The sequence below is a fragment of the Nelusetta ayraudi genome, unplaced genomic scaffold (assembly GCF_046127955.1).
Source record: "Nelusetta ayraudi isolate G7.1 ecotype Tasmania unplaced genomic scaffold, CSIRO-AGI_Nayr_v1 ptg000041l, whole genome shotgun sequence".
Classification (NCBI taxonomy): Eukaryota; Metazoa; Chordata; class Actinopteri; order Tetraodontiformes; family Monacanthidae; genus Nelusetta; species Nelusetta ayraudi.
Genome location: NW_027466091.1, coordinates 545,644 through 564,050, shown reverse-complemented (window position 1 = coordinate 564,050; position 18,407 = coordinate 545,644). Strand labels below are relative to the sequence as shown.

The following is an 18,407-nucleotide window of genomic DNA, read 5'->3' as shown; positions in this document are numbered from 1 at the left end:
GTCGTGGATTGCGTTATTTACGAGCCACGACTTGCCAGTGAAGGCAGCACCCCGGCAGTTTAAGGAGTCACATGACAGTTGGTTGCGCACGGACAGGAAGGACCCGCTGCAGCCTTCTTTCAGCAGCTCCTTTCACCGAGCGAGCAGCCTTTGGAGAAGCAGCACGATGTGCACCAGGTGAGAATCATTATTGCGCAGATCACACCTGACCCCTAAATGCAGCCATGAGCATTCACAAAGACATTTGTTTGTCTGTTTTTAACTAGTTAAATTTTTATTGTGATTTTTTTTTTTTCCTGAAGCAATAAGGTCCGTTTTAAAGAAAAAAAGAAAATACACTAAATTTGATCGGGTCATGTTACCCCGAGATTACATTTTTCTGGTGTCAAGTTTGTTTGCTTCTCACTCGAGTTCTCGCTTTGTTTCACTTCCACTCCCCTGCGTTCTGGCGAACTCTGACGCGATACCACACACCCCAGAGACTTCTGAACTGTTTCGTTATTATGAACTTCTATATTCTATATTCCTGACTGGTGCAATTCCTGACGCAGTTGCACAATTACTAATACCAATGCCATAGCACAAGTAATATGAGGGGGGAGGGGGGCACATTTGTATTCTCACCTTCTCCAAACTCTTAAATTACTTTATTTTTTACTTTCCTTTTCCCTCACGATCTGTGTCTCATTTACCTACTGTATTTAAATGTCTGCTAATATCATTGACTGTTTGTATGTGTTTATATATTTTGAGTACGTTCTGTTTTCTGATTCATCCTGATGTGTTTTTGTAAGCTTTATTGTCAATAATTAAAAAATAAATAAATAAATAAATAACTTGTGCAAACACAAGAGTTTGCTCAAACGTAATCCTTTGACTCAGTTAACCACTGGACCAAGGACAGATCTCAAAGGTCTTGCACACAGTTATCATGAGCGCCATTGTAAAAAAAGAAAAAAAAGTGACAAGAGTTTAACTGCTGATGAAGTGACTTACTTTAAAAATGCAGTGCTACTGACTTTGCTCACATGACAGGAAATATTTTTTTTTTTCCATCCAGTGTCCAGCCAACTCAGTGGAGTTCAGACCTCAATGACCAAAAGTGAGTGTGAAGAAAGAATGTTTGCTTCCTCTTGTGCATGTGAACAGACACTTGGATGAGGTGGTTTTTTTTTTCTCTTCTTGCAGCTTTGATGGCATCGTACTGGTGACCCAGAGTTATGAAACTCTGCCACCTGAGCTGCAGTCCCTGAAGGCACCACTGCAGGACTACAGCTCTGTGAGTTTACTCTAAAGCATCCACCCACTTGAATAAAACAATCCGTCTGATTCTGTCTGCCAAGGCACACTGAGTTGAAATTCATTTACATAAAAAGTCCAGAAGCATCCTACATCCTCCATCCTATCTCTTTGTTTTTTTTTTAGATATACTATTTTTCTTGTTTGCTGTAAATTCCTGAGCACTAGTGATATCTGTCCTAATTCTCATTAGCCAGACGGCACATTTACTGGTGCTTCTTGCCAAACAACCTGTAGAGATTGTAGCTATATTTAGAACCAATGTCAGATGACACAGGACTTACTACAGACTCAACCACCTCCTTATTAAAGGAAGACTACCTGTGCATGTGGTGTTGGTGTTGTTGTTGGTTTTTCACATGCACTTCCTGATTAATTTTTTCCGTCCTGATTGCTGATATCTTCTCTGCTGGTCCAGGTGGACAGCGGCCTCTGTGATGAGGTTGTGTTGCTGAAGGTTCCTGGTCTGTCTGGTAACCGCCTGGTGTTTGCTTGCACTGGACCGGTGAACCGCGACTACGATGACGTCAGGCGCTTCAGCGACGCAGCAGGCAATGGCCTGAAGCGGTCAGTCGGCAGTACATTTTTTGTTTTGACCTGCTTCAGGTCAAACTTCCTGTCTCCCTCACCCGCGTCTCTCTCCGCAGGGCCCTGAAGGCAGGTATGCAGCGCCCACTGCTGGTCTGCCCTCCACACAAGGACTATCCAAACAGCGGCACGGTGGCTGCTCTCGGGGCACTTCATGCACTCTACATGGTGAGAAGGGCACTGAAGTGGAGAACACAAAGCCTCTGCCAACACTTTTAACTACCACTCATTGACACTTTAGCTGAAAGTGGATGGGATCTGCAGGGGTTTTTCACCTATAATTGAAATTTCCTCCACCTACTGCACACCCTGATGTCAATGAAGGCTCTGGTGACGTTTCCTCATCCACGTCACAATAAGACGGGGATGCCCCAAACTGGGCACAGAATAGGGAAGAAGACATGGATGCTTGTTTATTGGTTCTGTAGTAAAGTGAAATTTCTTAGGAATGATAATAATGACGATGATAATAATATAATAGTAGTAGTTGGTGTTGATGATAAGAAAAAGCACATTGTAAAATACAATATTACATTTTAGATTATTGTATAATATACAGTAATTCAAAATGCAACTTTTTTTTTTATGTGCAGGAGTTAATGCAGAGCATTAATGTGCTCATGTGCAAAGGGGTGGCTGGTTAGCGTTAATGTAGTTCTGGCATGTGGGGGGGGGGGGGGGGGTTAATTTATTAAAATTACAACCACTCACAATAATCCCTTCTCTTCTGCAAAAGCCACTGGAGGTGCGGGAGGCCAATGTGAAGGCCAGCAACCACAAGGTGTGCGTCCTGGGTCTGTGGGCTGCACAGGAGGCGGAGGGACGGCGGCTGGTGGAGCTGGCCGACGCCCTGGAGAGCGGACGGTGAGTCACGTGACCTCACGTTCTGCTCTTGGAATCAGAATCAGAATCAGAATGTCTTTATTGTCTTTGTACAAAGTGCAACGGAATTAAAAAAGTGCTATCCTTGCCGGTTCCATTCGTTCATCATAGAAACAAAACCACACAATAAATAAAATAAAAAGGTGTCAGTGAAACACACGACCACGTACACATACAAACACATTCATTCTGAACGTGTGTGTTTAGATGGTTCTCCTTCTTCACGGCTGTTCCTCCCTCCTCAGACTTGCCTATCGGGACATCGGTGGCTCCGACCCCGAGCGCATGGCCGCACCCCGTGTGGCTGAATACGTCCAGGAGCTCTTCAGCAACAGCCCCGTGAAGGTGGGATGGACTCACTGAGTGATGAGTGCAAACAGAGACGCACATTTCCCTGTTGGTCGTGATGCATCAACCGACACAAAGTCCACTGTCACGCTATAGTTCTCACCATTGTCACACTTCAGCGCCGCCTACATCATCGGAAGCAAAGCGTCCAATTGAATTTGACATTACAGGTTAAATCTCAGTTTGCTCTCCATCGTGGTTGCCCGGCATTTCAACGTGGAAAGAAAAATACATGACGGAAACGAGTAGTTGCATAGCCTGTTTTTGTTTTATGCCTTTCAGTCATTCAGGTTCAACTTTTTCATCTTTTATGAGCAGACAAACTATACTGTGCTCTTACATGGATGGAACCAATATGTTTTTTTTCCCCTGCATTTGGGAATTCTTGCCTATGATCCCCCTTTAGGTGGAGGTTGTGAGCGACGTGAAGGTTCTGGAGAAGGAATATCCCTGTCTGGCTGCAGTCAACCGCTGCGCCAACTGTAGGATATGTTTTTATCCCTAATTACTGCTGGGCGCAGTTCAGATTTCTTTTTTTATTACTCGACACTTAATGTCAAATGGACTCGCGTCACCAAGCCTTCCTCCTCTTGCAGGTGTTCCCCGCCACCAGGGCAGAGTCATCAAGCTGCTGTACTGTGGAGAGGGACCCGTCCAGAAGACCCTGATGCTGGTGGGAAAGGTGAGGAAAGGAGGAGCTCAGTGAGTGGCGCTTCAGAGATGAAGTGCGTCCTTGGTGTAGAACTTGGCGCGGCGTGCGGATGAAACCAGGCTGCGTCCTGTTTCCTAGGGCATCACCTACGACACGGGCGGAGCTGACATCAAGGCCGGAGGTTTCATGGCCGGGATGCACCGCGACAAGTGTGGAGCAGCAGCTGTGGCCGGCTTCTTCCAGGTGCGTTTCAATGAGTCGCGACTTACAGCAATTGTTATGGAATAACAATGTTTAGTCTTTGTTGTTCGATTTACTCTTTTCTTTTGTTCAGACAAATAAAGACGTAAAGATGATACCTGCTTGACAGTTTCAAACTGTGACTGCAGTCTTCCTCAGACTGCTTTAACAGCTGGCCGACTCGAACGGACCTATCAGAGCCCGTCAAGACAAATAAAGACCCAACATCTTTATGTCTTTATTTTATTTGTCTGAATAAATGATTTAAAAAAAAGGCCAACATAAAACCTTGCTTTATTTTTTATTCAAAGACAAAGATTATTTTTTGCAGTGCAGATATTTTTCTCACTGCCCCTTGTCTTGAACCCCATGTCGCCCTCCAGATCTTGGCCAAGCTGAAGCCAAAACACCTGAAGGTTGTCGGCTCATTGGCCATGGTGAGGAACAGCGTCGGCTCAGGTCAGTTGCTCCCCTCGTCGTCTTGTGTTTTTGTTTTTAGAAACGCTCGTCTCTCACCGCTCTCCTGGCAATGTGCGTCATCTCCCAGACTGCTACGTGGCCGACGAGCTGGTGGTTTCCCGCGCCGGCCGCAGAGTGAGGGTGGGCAACACGGACGCCGAGGGCCGCATGGTGATGGCGGACCTGCTGTGCGAGATGAAGGAGAAGGTGCGGAAGCTTGAGGAAACCCCCGGCGCTTCCTTCATCATCCGAACCCCTCCCTCTCCTGACTCTGATCATGTGACTGTGTGCGTGTGTACAGGCGGTGCAGGAAGTTTCTCCAGAGCTCTTCACCATTGCCACTCTGACTGGTCATGCCATCAGAGCCATGGGACCCAACTACTCAGTGAGTGCTTCTCGGCCACTAAAAATAACAAAGCTCCCTAATTATTTGATATTCACTCAAATGCAGAGGGGAAATTTCACATCCTTTGGGTCTTTAAGATTTTAATTCTCATGTCAGTTTGACTTCTGTTTTACTTCCTAATTTGCCGCACACTGACTTGATTAATTTTCACTTGTTTGATTATAATTGGTTAATTTGTGACCTCCTCTTCCAGATCATAATGGATAACGGACCTGCCCATCAAAAACGTACTGCTGCTCAGTGGCAAGAAGGTGATCATGAACTTCCCCGTGAACGTTGTCCTCCAGTGTTTCTGTTAGTGGGTAGTGCGCTAACTGTATGAGATATGAAAATGATGCAATCATCTGAAAAAGACTGTGAAAGGCAGAGGAGAAGATACTTTGTGAACTTTTCAGAGGTTGGAGGCAGAAGAAAATGCTGTTGACTGAAACTATTTTAAAGTGTGGTTCGTCAGAGCAAGTGTATTTGCTGCAGCTGTTTTGCACCCAAGTGTGATCCTTCGTCACTAACTATCTGCTGTTTTGTCCTCCGTGGTGCAGCTGGAGAGGTTCTGGGTGACGTGTTTGAGGTGTCCAGAATTCGACGGGAGGACTACGAGTTCCACAAGGGCAAGTCTGAGTATGAAGACATCCTGCAGTGCAACAACCTGCCCTCCTCAGCCACGCCCCGAGGACACCAGACCCCTGCGGCGTTCCTCATCCTGACCTCTGGGCTGGACAAGGTGCTCACAGCTTTTCATCCAAGTGTGTTCAACAACAAAAAAACGAGTGCTGGGGTTTAACACGATATTGATTTCTGTCTCAGCACGGCGTGGATTCTGGCGCTCCTCTGCCGTACTCCCACGTGGACATCGCCGGTTCCAGCGGTCCTTTCCCTGGTGTCCCCACTGGAGCCCCAATCCTCGCCATGGCAACCAACTATATCTTGTCTGATGGCCTCTAAACTTTACCAGTCATAGTGAAAACACTCTTTGGTCTCAACACTCCAACAATAATCTGTTATTTTCCAGCTATAGTTCCTGATTCTTTTGAGATGTAATTTCTCTTTCTATTATGATATCTGTGGTATTTGATCTAGCTGCCAGTTGTAAAGTCTTGGAAACTTGAACCAGGAAAGACTCAAAGGTTAAATGGCAACATAACAGTACTCCCTGTACACACATGTTTAACAATGTTGGGATCATGATTCTTCAAGAAGTCTGTCTAAAACCAGGAGTTTCTGATTGATGAATAAAGGGAAGATTCAACTGAAATCGTTTGATTTCTTCAGTGTGTTTACATCTTCGTAAACATGTACATGAGGTGTCCAGAATTCGAAGAAAGAACTACGAGCTTCACGGGCAAGTCCTAGTATGAAGCTATCCTGCAGTGCAACAGCCGGCCGTCCTCAGTCACGCCTTGAGACTTCTGCAGCGTTCCTCATGTTCATCAGGTCGCCAGTACCTGTGTTTCCCTTCCCTGGTGTCTCCACAGGAGCAGAGTGATGTGATGAAAAGTCTATTTCCATTGAGACAATTGGATTGTTTTGCTGTTAGTGTGAAGAGTAGTGCGAGGATTTATATTTCTGGGGACAACCAGAGATAACTGTACACCCATCCTTGCCATGGCAAAAAAAAAAAAAAAAGCAAAAATAATAGGTTTCACCTCTGATGAAAGTTCTACAATCACACCCACACGCTCTAATACTTGGTTGTAAACAATTACTTTAGTGAATTTATTTCGTAAATAACACTTTTGATCAAATTTCATGACATGTTCTCCATGGCATTTATTTAGACAAACAGACAGACTTTTTTTTGTTCCGGCAAAACAAGGGCCACACCGGACAGCCGCGCGCGCAATGTGTTCGCGCTTCCTTCGGGCGGATACGGAAGTGACGCAATGACGCTACGTTATAAAAACAGACTTGCGCGCTTCCTCCCCGCCAAACCTTTCGCCCGCTCCAAACCACCTCGTCGGTCTGCCGGAGTCCTGCCGCTGCTGCTAGCTAGCTAACCAACCAACCAGCCAACAGCACAAAGACCGAGAACTTTCGACGGAGCCCAACGCTAAATTATCCACCTGCAACCTCCCGTGTGTGGCGACACAGTCCTCTCTCCAAGTTCTAATTTTCTTCGCTTAGCTATCAACTCTTATCAGCAAAAATGTTCGAGGCTCGCCTGGTGCAGGGTAACATCCTGAAGAAGGTTCTGGAGGCGCTGAAGGACCTGATCACAGAGGCCTGCTGGGATGTCAGCTCGTCGGGCATCTCGCTGCAGAGCATGGACTCGTCTCACGTCTCGCTGGTGCAGCTCACCCTGAGGCACGACGGCTTCGACTCGTACCGCTGTGACAGGAACTTGGCCTTGGGAGTCAACCTGAGCAGGTACTGCACACACGCAAAAACACACCGCTCATGGCACCTGTTAATACTGACTAAACAGGGTGCCCATATGTTTTGCTCCGGTGTTTGTTAGGTTGTTCTTGGTTTTTGAATTATATGGAGGAGTTTATAAGGGCGTGCTGAGTAATGCACCGCGCTACTTTGACAAGTGGAGCTGTCGAAGTTTAGTATCTAATAGTCGCTTTAATAATCAACAGTTGTCTGTACTGTCGCAGCTGTTATCTCCGCTGTAGACGAGGGCCAGAGAAGTCCTTCCTCCCCAGCTGTGCGACGACTACAAGTTCCAATAATTCAGTCGTAGCTTAAAAAGAGAGTGGCCATCTTTGTGGCATTGCCCGGGCATGTCTCTCCAGTGCAGCGCCAGTTATCGCGGGACTCTTACACCTTCTAGTGGTCCCGCGTTGTCGCCGCCAGACGGTAAAGTAAACTTTTTGAAAAATAAGTGTTTTTAGGTGGTAAAAGTATCATGCGCGCTTTGACGAGACTGCAAAGTCTTTGGGGTCTCCGCTTCGACGTCATTTGAGCGCCAAATTTTGTGCGCGGACGCTTGGCGGGAATCATCGACGCAACTTCCTGTTCCGTTTTTTTTCCCGCGGTCCCTCTTTGTGACGTTACACCGCTGCCATGGATCAAGCAGCGGTGGTTTAGCATTCAAGTCAAATAGACTAAATGTTATTTGCTCAATCGTTAAAGATTTTTTGGGGAAATTTGATCTAAAGTGGAGCCTTTATTGCGAGGCCGTAGAGCAACACTAAACGATCGTTGATATTGTATAGTATTTTTCCCCCCTCTGCAACGGCACTTGTGTGTGTTAAAAGACGTTTTCAAACAAACATAAATGCAAATTGTGTAAATTCATGCCTAAAACCTAAACCTAAAATTATGCTGTTAACTATATATATTTTTTTTCATCTTGTCCCTTGTGTAGCATGTCAAAGATTCTCAAGTGTGCTGGAAATGAAGACATCATCACCCTCAGAGCAGAGGACAACGCAGACACTCTGGCCCTGGTGTTTGAGACTCTCAGTAGGTGTCTTTTTCAATCAGTTTGTGCTTAAGCAACAGAATGTGACACACTGTGCTGTTCAATCTTTTTTTGGGGGGGTTGCTGATGAGTTTTTTCAATCTCTCACTTCAGACCAGGAGAAGGTGTCTGACTACGAGATGAAACTGATGGACCTGGATGTGGAGCAGTTGGGTATTCCAGTAAGTGAACTCCTCCTCCTTCACAGTCTTTTGGGTTTGGTTTCTTTTAACGCCTGCTGTTTCTAACATGCGCTGTCCTGCATCCCTCCAGGAGCAGGAGTACAGCTGCGTGGTGAAGATGCCCTCTGGGGAGTTTGCCCGCATCTGCCGTGACCTGTCCCAGGTTGGTGACGCAGTCATGATCTCCTGCGCCAAGGACGGAGTTAAGTTCGCCGCCTCGGGCGAGCTGGGCACAGGGAACGTGAAAATGTCCCAGACTGCCACTATGGACAAAGAGGATGAGGCGGTGAGTTGTATGAACACTCGATATATTAAATTTAGATATGAGTTTTATTTTTAAAGCGCTGCGAGTTGTGCAAAAAAAAATAAAAAAATCAGACGGAATGATGCTGTTGCAGTTTCTAGCCACTGGAGGGCGGTAGAGTGCCACACATTAGGTCCAGTCTTCAGCTCATTTGTTTAAATGGAGGCTTTTAGGTTTTCATTCAGTGGTTTTGCTGAAGGTTAACTGCTTTAACCAGAATTTTGTCTGGGTTACAATGTGTGGAAATGAAATGAATCTTTGTGAATGAACACTTTGTTTGCATCTTGCTGCACGTAGGGAAGTAAGATGACACAATGCTACGTCGGGCTGCTAAATGATAAATTTAGTTGCACTCTCGTTTTGTGTCAGTGTGTTTGACGACTCCTCCCACTTCACTTCCCGTCCGCAGGTCACTATTGAGATGAACGAACCAGTCCAGCTCATTTTTGCCCTCAACTACCTGAACTTCTTCACCAAGGCCACGCCGCTGTCCAAGACAGTCACCCTCAGCATGTCCGCTGACATCCCACTGGGTGAGGCTGCCGGCCTTTTTTGATGACGTGCCAGACTCCCGTGACTGCCATGGATGTTTCTGTGTCTCTGAAGTTAATGAGGTTTTCTTTTTTGTTTTTCACAGTGGTGGAGTACAAGATTGCCGACATGGGACACGTCAAATACTACCTGGCGCCGAAGATCGACGAGGAGGCTTCCTAAGAGCCCGCAGAGGCGGGATGGAGAAGTGGCAGGTCTCTGGGACTTGTCCGGGGTGATCAGGGGCTGGTGGTCTCACTACTGTTGAGGTTTATTCTCCACCGGCTCTCAGGTTTAAAGTGAGCAGTGCAGTTTCAACATGTAATCAAAACTCAACCGACTGACGGCTTCTCTCTGGTGGGATTAGAAGTTTAGCGCAGCGGCAGCAGAAGATGACCCGAACAGCCCTGGTGTCCAGTTTTAGCACTTCGCCCCAACTTGGTCTCAGTCGTTCTCATTTCTGCCCAGTCAAGGTCAGCAGACCTCCAGTTATCCCAATTCCTGCCTGTAGATATTGCATTTGTAAATACTTCTTGTGGCCACCCACATCCAAATGTTTTTTTTTTTGTATTCATTGATTCAGTCCAAAATTAAAAAATACACATTGTTTCTGATGTTTTGCGTGTCTGACTTTTGTTGTTGTCATCCAGTTTGCATCATTGAGATCACACAATGATCACACAACACCAATCTCCACACTAAAAAGGAGAAGGCATTACAGGCTTCAGCGCCACCTCGCACAATCAAGTGCTGTTGGTCTGCAGTTGACACAGTGGTTTAAAGGATGTTCATGGAAGATAATTCCTGTAAGTCGTGCAATTTGCATTGACTGTCAATTTACACATTTAAGTGTCAATGAAAGCAAGTCAAGTGGCTCTGTTGTCATAGTGCATGCACAAACCAGTGTGTATGCACACTAAACGGAGTGTATGCAGATATATATGGGCAAAGTAAACTCCGTCCAAAGGTGCTGTTGGTAGACACATATGGGATTATACAACCTGTCAGACTGGCGCTGATCCAGGTGCTGATGTGAAAAACATAATTGCTTGGAAATCGCTTTAAAGAATTATAAATATCCAGCAAATATCAGGGAACTATTTGATATATAATATTTTTTAATATTAAATCCTATATGCTACTTGAAAAAAAATCAGCAAAAAAAAAAATCTTTGAAATATCTGAGAAAACTCCAGGGAAAATTCAGCAAACTTGTGGCAAAAAGGGTATTTAGAAAAAAAAAAAAAAAAAAAAACTTTCACAAACCTAAAAATCCACAGGGAATTTTTTTTTTCCTGAAAAGTTTAATCCAGAATCCAGAAAAATGTGGTTATTATTTTGTTTATTTATTTTGATGCCTTGGCTAAATTTTACTGTAGGGGAGTCGTACAGTCAGACACATTTAATCTGCCCAACAGTCCCAAAGCTTTAATCTGAGCGGCAGTCGCATCTGGCCCCGCTGAGCACACTGTCTGATGACATAATATGATGGAAATGTCAAAATTAGTGACCTGCTCCAGAGAAATGGGGCAACTGGACAGCTGAGGGGATTGATGAGGCTCTGCTCCTCCAGTGCACCCAGTGACTCTGCATATTTTACACTATGGCACCATTGATCAAACTTCCTGTTTTCACATTAAATGTTTTTTCTTATGTATATATATATATATATATATATTATGTATATGTATATGTATATATACACACACACACACACACATCTGTCTAGCTATCTGACTATCTATCTATTTATCTGTCTATTATTTGAAAAGGCCATGGCTGTACAATCTGACTCCTCTGAGGGCAGAGCAGCAGCACAGCATGCACTCATCAGATTATCATTTCACATTATTCCCCACCAGTCTAATCCCAGTCTAGCCTTGGAATATCAAAATTCATCTGATGAAAGTCCTGCACTCTGAGGAGCCCAGTGCAGCAAGAGAAGAGGATTGCAGTCTCTGTGTGTTTGCTTATTCTACATGCATTTCATAGTCGGTACTTCCTTGGACGGTTCACTTTAATGCTCTTTAAGATGTGTGTTGTCATTTCAGACTGGAACACGCTGCTCTGCAGCCGTGCGTTTGTCCAATGGACCCTCAGAAATGAGGGCAGGACAAGCAAAGCGACAACGCAGCCATTTAAAGTGCCTCAATATTTCATTAAGCGTGGCCTCCCAGGTTAAAATTAATTACATCCTGGAGCAGAGGAAGGAGGACTGACTTGCAACAGAGTTTCAGCGGTGGAGTGGGCCACCACGTCATGCTGCTGCTCAACATTTGAGATCTCCACCTCGGGCTCTGTCTCCTGTCTGTCTTCTCCTCGGCGACACTCTCTAAACCAGACATGGGCAAACTGCGGCCCGGGGGCCATATGCGGCCTGTTAAGCTTTTTATTCCAGCCCATATTAATTGTAAGTAAGTCATACAATGACTCAAGAGTCATTTCAATAAAGAGCTAAATATCGTGGGGCTTCAAATTTTAGGTCCCATTGTGGCCCAGCAGTCAAAAGTTGGCCAACCTCTGTTCTAAACTGTACAACCTGGCTGCTCTCTTTTTCCACCCCTCCTTTTCTTCCTTGTCGATAGTCTTTTAGCGCCACATCACCCCCTGCCCCCCCCCCTCCCCTCCCTTTGTAACTCTGTTAAATTGGAATGGGAGCTTTGGCAGAGCCACCACAGCGAGAGGGACGAAAAATAAATAATTTATAGGTTTATGAGAAAAGACATTAATGGTGACAAAGCTGAGTCATTCTCAGGGAGCTCTTGTCCTTCACGCCCGCAAAAAAATAATCTTTGGAATTTCAGTCTGGAGCTCCGCAGTGTTCCACAAAAGGTCAGACCTAAGACCCAATTCAAAAGATATTTCACTTCAAAGACATTTGGATCTGCAGCTTTCATTATACCCATTTTCAAATCTTTTTTTTTTTCCTTCTGTGACACTACTGGAATAAGTAACATAAATAAATAAATAAATCCATTAGCAAAGAGTTCCAGGCCAAAAAAATAATAGTGGACAAAATTTCTAAACTCTTGTTTTCTCTCTGGAAAGTGGAGCAACGGAAGTAAAAACTTTTCTTGCTTCCTGTGAGTTCACTGCACACCTGAGGACCCTTTAATACGCAAATCTTTCAAGAGTGCTGCTGTTTGAACCCAGTGAGTGAACCCGGCACTGCTCTGTGATGCCCAGACCTCCCCTCTGTTCCACCTTCGCTTTCCGCCTTGCCTTTAAATTGCTTTCTGCAGGCTGGGGGTTTTTGCCGTGGAGATAAGGGGAATGGGATGAAGCGGATGGGGGCGGGGGGGTGGGGGACGGGGTCTAACAGAGCAGAGTAGCTCGGAGAGCAGAAGTCCTTGGATCTCTTTGTTGCTCCACTGTGAACGCCTTCATTAAGAAGCTCTACTCTCCCCTCCTCTGAAGTCGCTCGCTCAGTCGTCGGGGGCCTGGAAGGTCGATAGCGGCAGCAGTAGCGGCAGCAGTAGCAGCAGCAGCAGTAGCAGCAGCAGCAGCGGCAGCAGGAGAGGCAGCAGTAGCAGCAGCAGCAGCAGCAGCAGCAGCGGCAGCAGCAGCAGCAGCAGTAGCAGCAGAAGCAGTAGCAGCAGAGGCAGCAGCAGCAGCAGTAGCAGCAGTAGCAGCAGCAGCAGCAGCAGCAGCAGCAGCAGCGGCAGCAGCAGTAGCAGCAGCAGTAGCAGCAGCAGCAGCGGCAGCAGCAGTAGCAGCAGCAGTGGCAGCAGTAGCGGCAGCAGCAGCAGCAGCAGCAGCAGCAGCAGTAGCAGCAGCAGTGGCAGCAGTAGCGGCAGCAGCAGCAGCAGCAGCAGCAGCAGCAGCAGTAGCAGCAGCAGTGGCAGCAGTAGCGGCAGCAGCAGCAGCAGCAGCAGCAGCAGCAGTAGCAGCAGCAGTGGCAGCAGTAGCGGCAGCAGCAGCAGCAGCAGCAGCAGCAGCAGCAGTAGCAGCAGCAGTGGCAGCAGTAGCGGCAGCAGGAGAGGCAGCAGCAGCAGCAGCAGCAGCAGCAGCAGCGGCAGCAGCAGTAGCAGCAGCAGCAGTAGCAGCAGCAGTGGCAGCAGTAGCGGCAGCAGCAGCAGCAGCAGCAGCGGCAGCAGCAGTAGCAGCAGTAGCGGCAGCAGCAGCAGCAGCAGCAGCAGCAGCAGCAGCAGCAGCAGTAGCAGCAGCAGTAGCAGCAGCAGCAGCAGCAGCAGCAGCCACTCTGGGAGCTGACAGTCTCTTACGTAAGCCAGCGGTGCTGCTCTGCGTTGTCTCCGCACAGGAACAGAGTGCTGGATTATTGATGCCAGCATAGGCAGGCAGACTGAAGCCTGGCGCATGGCAAGGACACACCAGTCACAGACACACATACACACACACACACACACTCACACACACACACACACACCAGTCGCACGCACACACTCCGTCACCCACTGCCTTCAATTATTTCACATATTCTTCTTTCTCAGGTAAAGATTTGCGGCAGTTATCGCCGCTCTTCAGTGAAGCGACAACACGCCCCTCCTCCTCCTCTTCATCCTTTTCTTCCTCTACCTCTTCTTCCTCCTCCTCTTCTGTCTCCTCCACTTCCTCCTCTTCTTTCTCCATTTCCATCTCTTCCTCCTCCTGTTCTTTCCCCACTCCCTCCTTTTGTTCCTCCACTTCCTCTTCTCTCTTCTTCCTCCCTATTCTCATGCTCTTCTTCTTCTTCCACTTCTTCCTCCTCCGCCTCCTTTTCTTCTGTTCTTCCTCTCTTTTCCCTCCACTTCCTCCTCATCCTCATCCACTTCCTCATCCTCTTCTCCAATCTCTTCCACTACTTCCACCTTTTCTTCCTCCACTTCCACTTCTTCCTCCTCCACTTCCTGCTCCATTTTCTCCTCCTCTTCTTCTTACTCATCTTCCTCCTCCTCCTCCTCCTCCTCCTCCTCCTCCTGCTCTTCCTCCTCCCAGAGGTTGGTTTGCCTCTCAGCGAGCCTCCTGGTTAACATGCGTGTGTCTGTGCAGACGCTCAGAAGGCCCCTGCATGGATTAGCATATTAATGGAACGTCCTCTTTGTCCCTGTCACTCAGGTCTTGTGGCAGGTGGACGGGAAGCGCCGCAGTGTTTTTTCGCAGCCGCACCTGAGCGTCGCTGCTGCGGCTGATCAGTGTGATCAGCCCGGACGGCTCTGAAGACTCTGCTGCTCAACCATTGCAGCAAAGCCAGACAAGTAGCTCCACCGTCGGGCTGTAAACCTGATCTGGAGGGAAATACGTCACACAGATAAGGAATTCTAAAAAGGCACAAAAGAAGACAAAGCCAATAGCGGATGTTTTGAGATGAAGATCAAGACAAAGCTGTTGTGACTAAAACATTTCGTGACAGTTTTGGGAATCACTTCAGCTGATTGTGGCATTTCCCACATTTTAGACCGTCGAGTATTTTTAGGTTTTTGGGCTTTAATTCAAACGCATCAAGCAGTCCGATGACATCATCCTGCAGGCCTTATGGAACGCTGCGTGTCGGAATAGCGGATTGGTCCGTGGATGACGGGCAAATGAGCTGTTGGTTGTTAGCAGAGTCATGCTTTCACTGACGGTGCAGCATCACCTGAGGATTCATGATGAGGAAAGCTCGCAGGAATCAAAGTTGGGCTGATTGCTTTGTTCCACTCGGCGAAGCAGAACCGAACACTTGTTGGCTTGTTTGGTTGTGATTAAATCCATAATGTGTTGCTTCATTTTGTTTGAACAGTTGGCAGAAGGTGGCTGTGCTGTTTGTTTCCCACCTTCATATCTGATTTCAGTCAGTGTTGTCTTCGCAGTTCTGAATGAATGCGATTCAAACCCACTCAGAGAAATGAGTTGAGGCTGTGAGCTAATTAGCTGAACGAAATGGTCTACCAGTGTTTGGAAGATTGCATCGTGAATGTAATTGGTTACAACTGCGAGATATGAAAATGTCATACTGAAAATATTGACCCCATTGAAAACGTCATAGTTGAACTTATTCAATTACTTTATCAAAGTCATGTAACTAGTTACATTTGATTACTTTTCCAAATTTTCAATTCACGCTCTCAACTGTTTAGACCTGACGGTGTTGAGCTTTCAGCAGTCCGCAAAACAGAGAGACGCTTCTTCAACTGGCAGGCGAGAGGTAGGGGCCGCTACAATTCCAAACTTGACGGGAGAACCAATCAGACGCTTCAGAATAGTATCAAAGTTTGGTCTGTGGAGGGAAACAGGAGAGGACAGTGCTCTTGATGAGCCAGTGCATAAGAAAACCACGCAAAGTAGCATAAATGAAGTTACTAAATGTAAAGCCGAGACTCTCGTTAAAATGCCGGCAAACCAGACTTTGATTGTTCAGGTCAAAATACTTCTCTGCGTCTTTGGCCTCTACGAACCGGACGCTTGTCCAGGGAGTGACCTCGCCTTCGCCCCTGAGACGGCCGACGAAGGCAGGAGAAGCGGTAATGGAAAAGGGACGGACGGACGGACGGACGGACGGACGGACAGACGGATGGACAGACGGATGGCGTTGACACTGATCGCCCGTGGCAGCAGACACCTTGCGACACCTTCCACACACACACACACACACACACACACACAGGCACTTCCTGCTCTCTGCTGTCGTTGCCTCCTGCTACAATCGGATCTTTGTCTCCTTTCATGCGGGGAAGCCTCGCTGCCGCTACTTAGCAACAGTTTCCACGGCGACAAAGATGCTCCTTGCCCACCCCACCCCCCACAAACCCCCCCACCCACTTTACTCCCCCCCTCCCACGCTCTCCCACACACACACACACACACACACACACAGAAATCACCCTGTGTGTTCGCTCCCTAAATCCTCCTGAAGATGCCAGTGTACCGACCGCTTTGTTAGCCCAGGCGTGGACAAACTACGGCCCGGGGGCCATATGCGGCCTGTTAAGCTTTTTAATCCGGCCTGCTGAACTTGAAGAAATTTTATTAATAGTAAGTGAGTCGTAAAATAGCAGGATTCCATCAATTTTTTTGTTTTAAGAGTCATTTTAATCACTAAGCTAAACAGCTCGTCGCTTCAAAGACACTGATTTTAACACGTTTGCTCATTTTCAATGGACATTAAAACACGTTTTTTGCACATCCCATGATATATTTTTATTCCTCCTATGAGGTGGGTCACCAAAACACTCCATCCATCTGCTCCTGCTCCGGCTCTTATGTCAAATTTTAGAACTAATTGTGGCCCCACCAGTCAAAAAGTTCCTTTGTTAGCCTCATTAAAACACCAGGATTAAAAAGTTCGAGAGCGTTTACCACCGCTGTGCAGGCGGAGAGGACGGCTGTTATTTTGTCGCCATCGTGGAGGGGAAAAATAAAACCCCGCAGGGAGGCTTATTGATGAATTTTACGACCCATTCGGGCCAATTACGCCGAGACCATCCACCCCACCCCCGGTTGTGCAGCTCGCAGGTCAAGTGTCACGGCGCGCTGGGATCATACAAGTCAGCACTCGTGTCAAAAGAGACAAATTGCAGCCTCGCCGCTCCGACGGAGGAGGAGGAGGAGGAGGAGGAGGAGGAGGAGGAGCAGAAGGAGAGGAGGAAACAACGAGGAGCCACGAGGCGCACGGAAACGCAAGCGTTGGAGCTACGGAATCTATTTATATCCCCCTCTAAAAATAGACATTCTTCTCCATAGAGACATGAAATCCTTCTGAGCGGGAAAATTACTCTTGAGCTGCTGTGCTTGTAGTGTGTGCGTGTGTGTGTGTGTGTTTGTGCGCACATGCGTGTGCGTGTGTGTCTTTGTGCTCTTCATTTTTCCGTCTCTTTCCGCAAATTAGCAGCTGCATCATCCCGGCAGCGAGGCTGCTCTTCTCGGGGAACCTCGCTCGGCTCTCCCGCCCGCTCAGCCCGCTGCCTGCAGACGGGATTTCACGCCGCTTTTGACGGTGGATTTGCGCCTCCCCACCACCAGCCCCCCCCCCCAATCATTCCTAGGGCCGCCTTAAGCCGACAGCCGCTCGGTTCGGCAGCATACAGTACGATGAAAAAGTGGCAACGGTGTTAATCCGTGCCTAATCTGCCGAATGAGGGAATTGTCTGCTGAGAGGACTTGAACGTTGGTTTTGTCTGACTGGGGGAGGGGGGGGGGGAGTCACGGAAGTGGGACGGAGCTTCGTCACAAGGAATTTCCATTCAGCAGAGGTCGTTTTATATCAGGGGAGGGCAAACGTTTGACTGGTGGGGCCACAATGGGTCTTAGAATATGACAGTGCCGGAGCAGCATCAGATGGATGGAGCGTTTTGATGACCCACCTCATAGGTTAAAATGTATTGTGGGATACGTAGAAGGCGTGCTTTAATGTCAATAGAAAATTAACCAAAGCAAAGTTACAGCAACATGTCTTGTCTTTGAAGCCCCACGATATTTAGCTCTTTCTTCCAAATGTCTCTTAAAACACTGAAACATTGGATGAAAGACAGCTGTTTTTTCGACATACTGACTATTAATATCATTTCTTAAGTTGGGCGGGCGGGATAAAAAGCTTAACCTATGGTCAACCTCACAGGTTTGGACAAAAAAACAACAAGTATTTCTCTTTTATTGCAATTGCGAAAAGAATTGTGAGGAACTAAGTGGGATTTTAGGGCGGACTGGGGCAACAATAAAAAACAATCTCACTGGGTGACCTCTGAGTTGACCTCAGACTTTGTTCACTTCACCCAATGGGCCTCACCTGCATGCACATTCACACTCTTGCTTTTGCCTTTTGGTTGACTGCTTCCACCGGCCAACCGACAAACAAGCCTGGTCTCCATTTGTTGTTTTTAGCTTCGTTGATTTGCTGACCGTGGCTGCGTCTACTTCTTATACGCCCACTCTCCTTATTATTATTTTTTTTTACCGCTCACATTTTGTTAGCGTGAAGATATTTTTCACATTATCACTCCGTCGTCCCTCATTGGCTTCCAAACGATGCTCATCCAAAGAGAGGAGCTACAAGTGTGTGTGTGTGTGAGATAAGATCGGAGATAACGTGAATGAGTACAAGGAGGCTGTGTGCAGATCTGTGACGATAAGAAAATCACTTCACTGGAGCCGCATTATCACAGCCGAGAAGCCGAAGAACAGAGAGTTCCCATCGC

The 18,407-nt window shown here is 47.1% G+C and overlaps 2 protein-coding genes across 2 annotated transcripts; both read left to right on the top strand.

Annotated features, from left to right (window-relative positions):
- Nucleotides 1–29: 29 nt before the first annotated feature.
- Nucleotides 30–6,126, top strand: LOC142893014 (putative aminopeptidase W07G4.4). Its single transcript, XM_076033227.1, has 16 exons — nucleotides 30–177; nucleotides 1,061–1,102; nucleotides 1,189–1,279; nucleotides 1,718–1,866; nucleotides 1,947–2,055; nucleotides 2,624–2,751; nucleotides 3,015–3,114; nucleotides 3,524–3,599; nucleotides 3,714–3,799; nucleotides 3,908–4,012; nucleotides 4,393–4,468; nucleotides 4,557–4,675; nucleotides 4,770–4,853; nucleotides 5,068–5,125; nucleotides 5,414–5,595; nucleotides 5,679–6,126. The coding sequence occupies exons 1-16, from the start codon at nucleotides 167–169 to the stop codon at nucleotides 5,814–5,816; spliced, it is 1,554 nt and encodes a 517-aa protein (XP_075889342.1). The 5' UTR covers nucleotides 30–166; the 3' UTR covers nucleotides 5,817–6,126.
- Nucleotides 6,127–6,791: 665 nt separating this feature from the next.
- On the top strand, nucleotides 6,792–9,911 carry pcna (proliferating cell nuclear antigen). The gene is made up of 6 exons (XM_076033226.1): nucleotides 6,792–7,238; nucleotides 8,185–8,282; nucleotides 8,395–8,462; nucleotides 8,554–8,748; nucleotides 9,176–9,299; nucleotides 9,404–9,911. The coding sequence occupies exons 1-6, from the start codon at nucleotides 7,018–7,020 to the stop codon at nucleotides 9,478–9,480; spliced, it is 783 nt and encodes a 260-aa protein (XP_075889341.1). The 5' UTR covers nucleotides 6,792–7,017; the 3' UTR covers nucleotides 9,481–9,911.
- The last annotated feature ends 8,496 nt before the right edge of the window (nucleotides 9,912–18,407 follow it).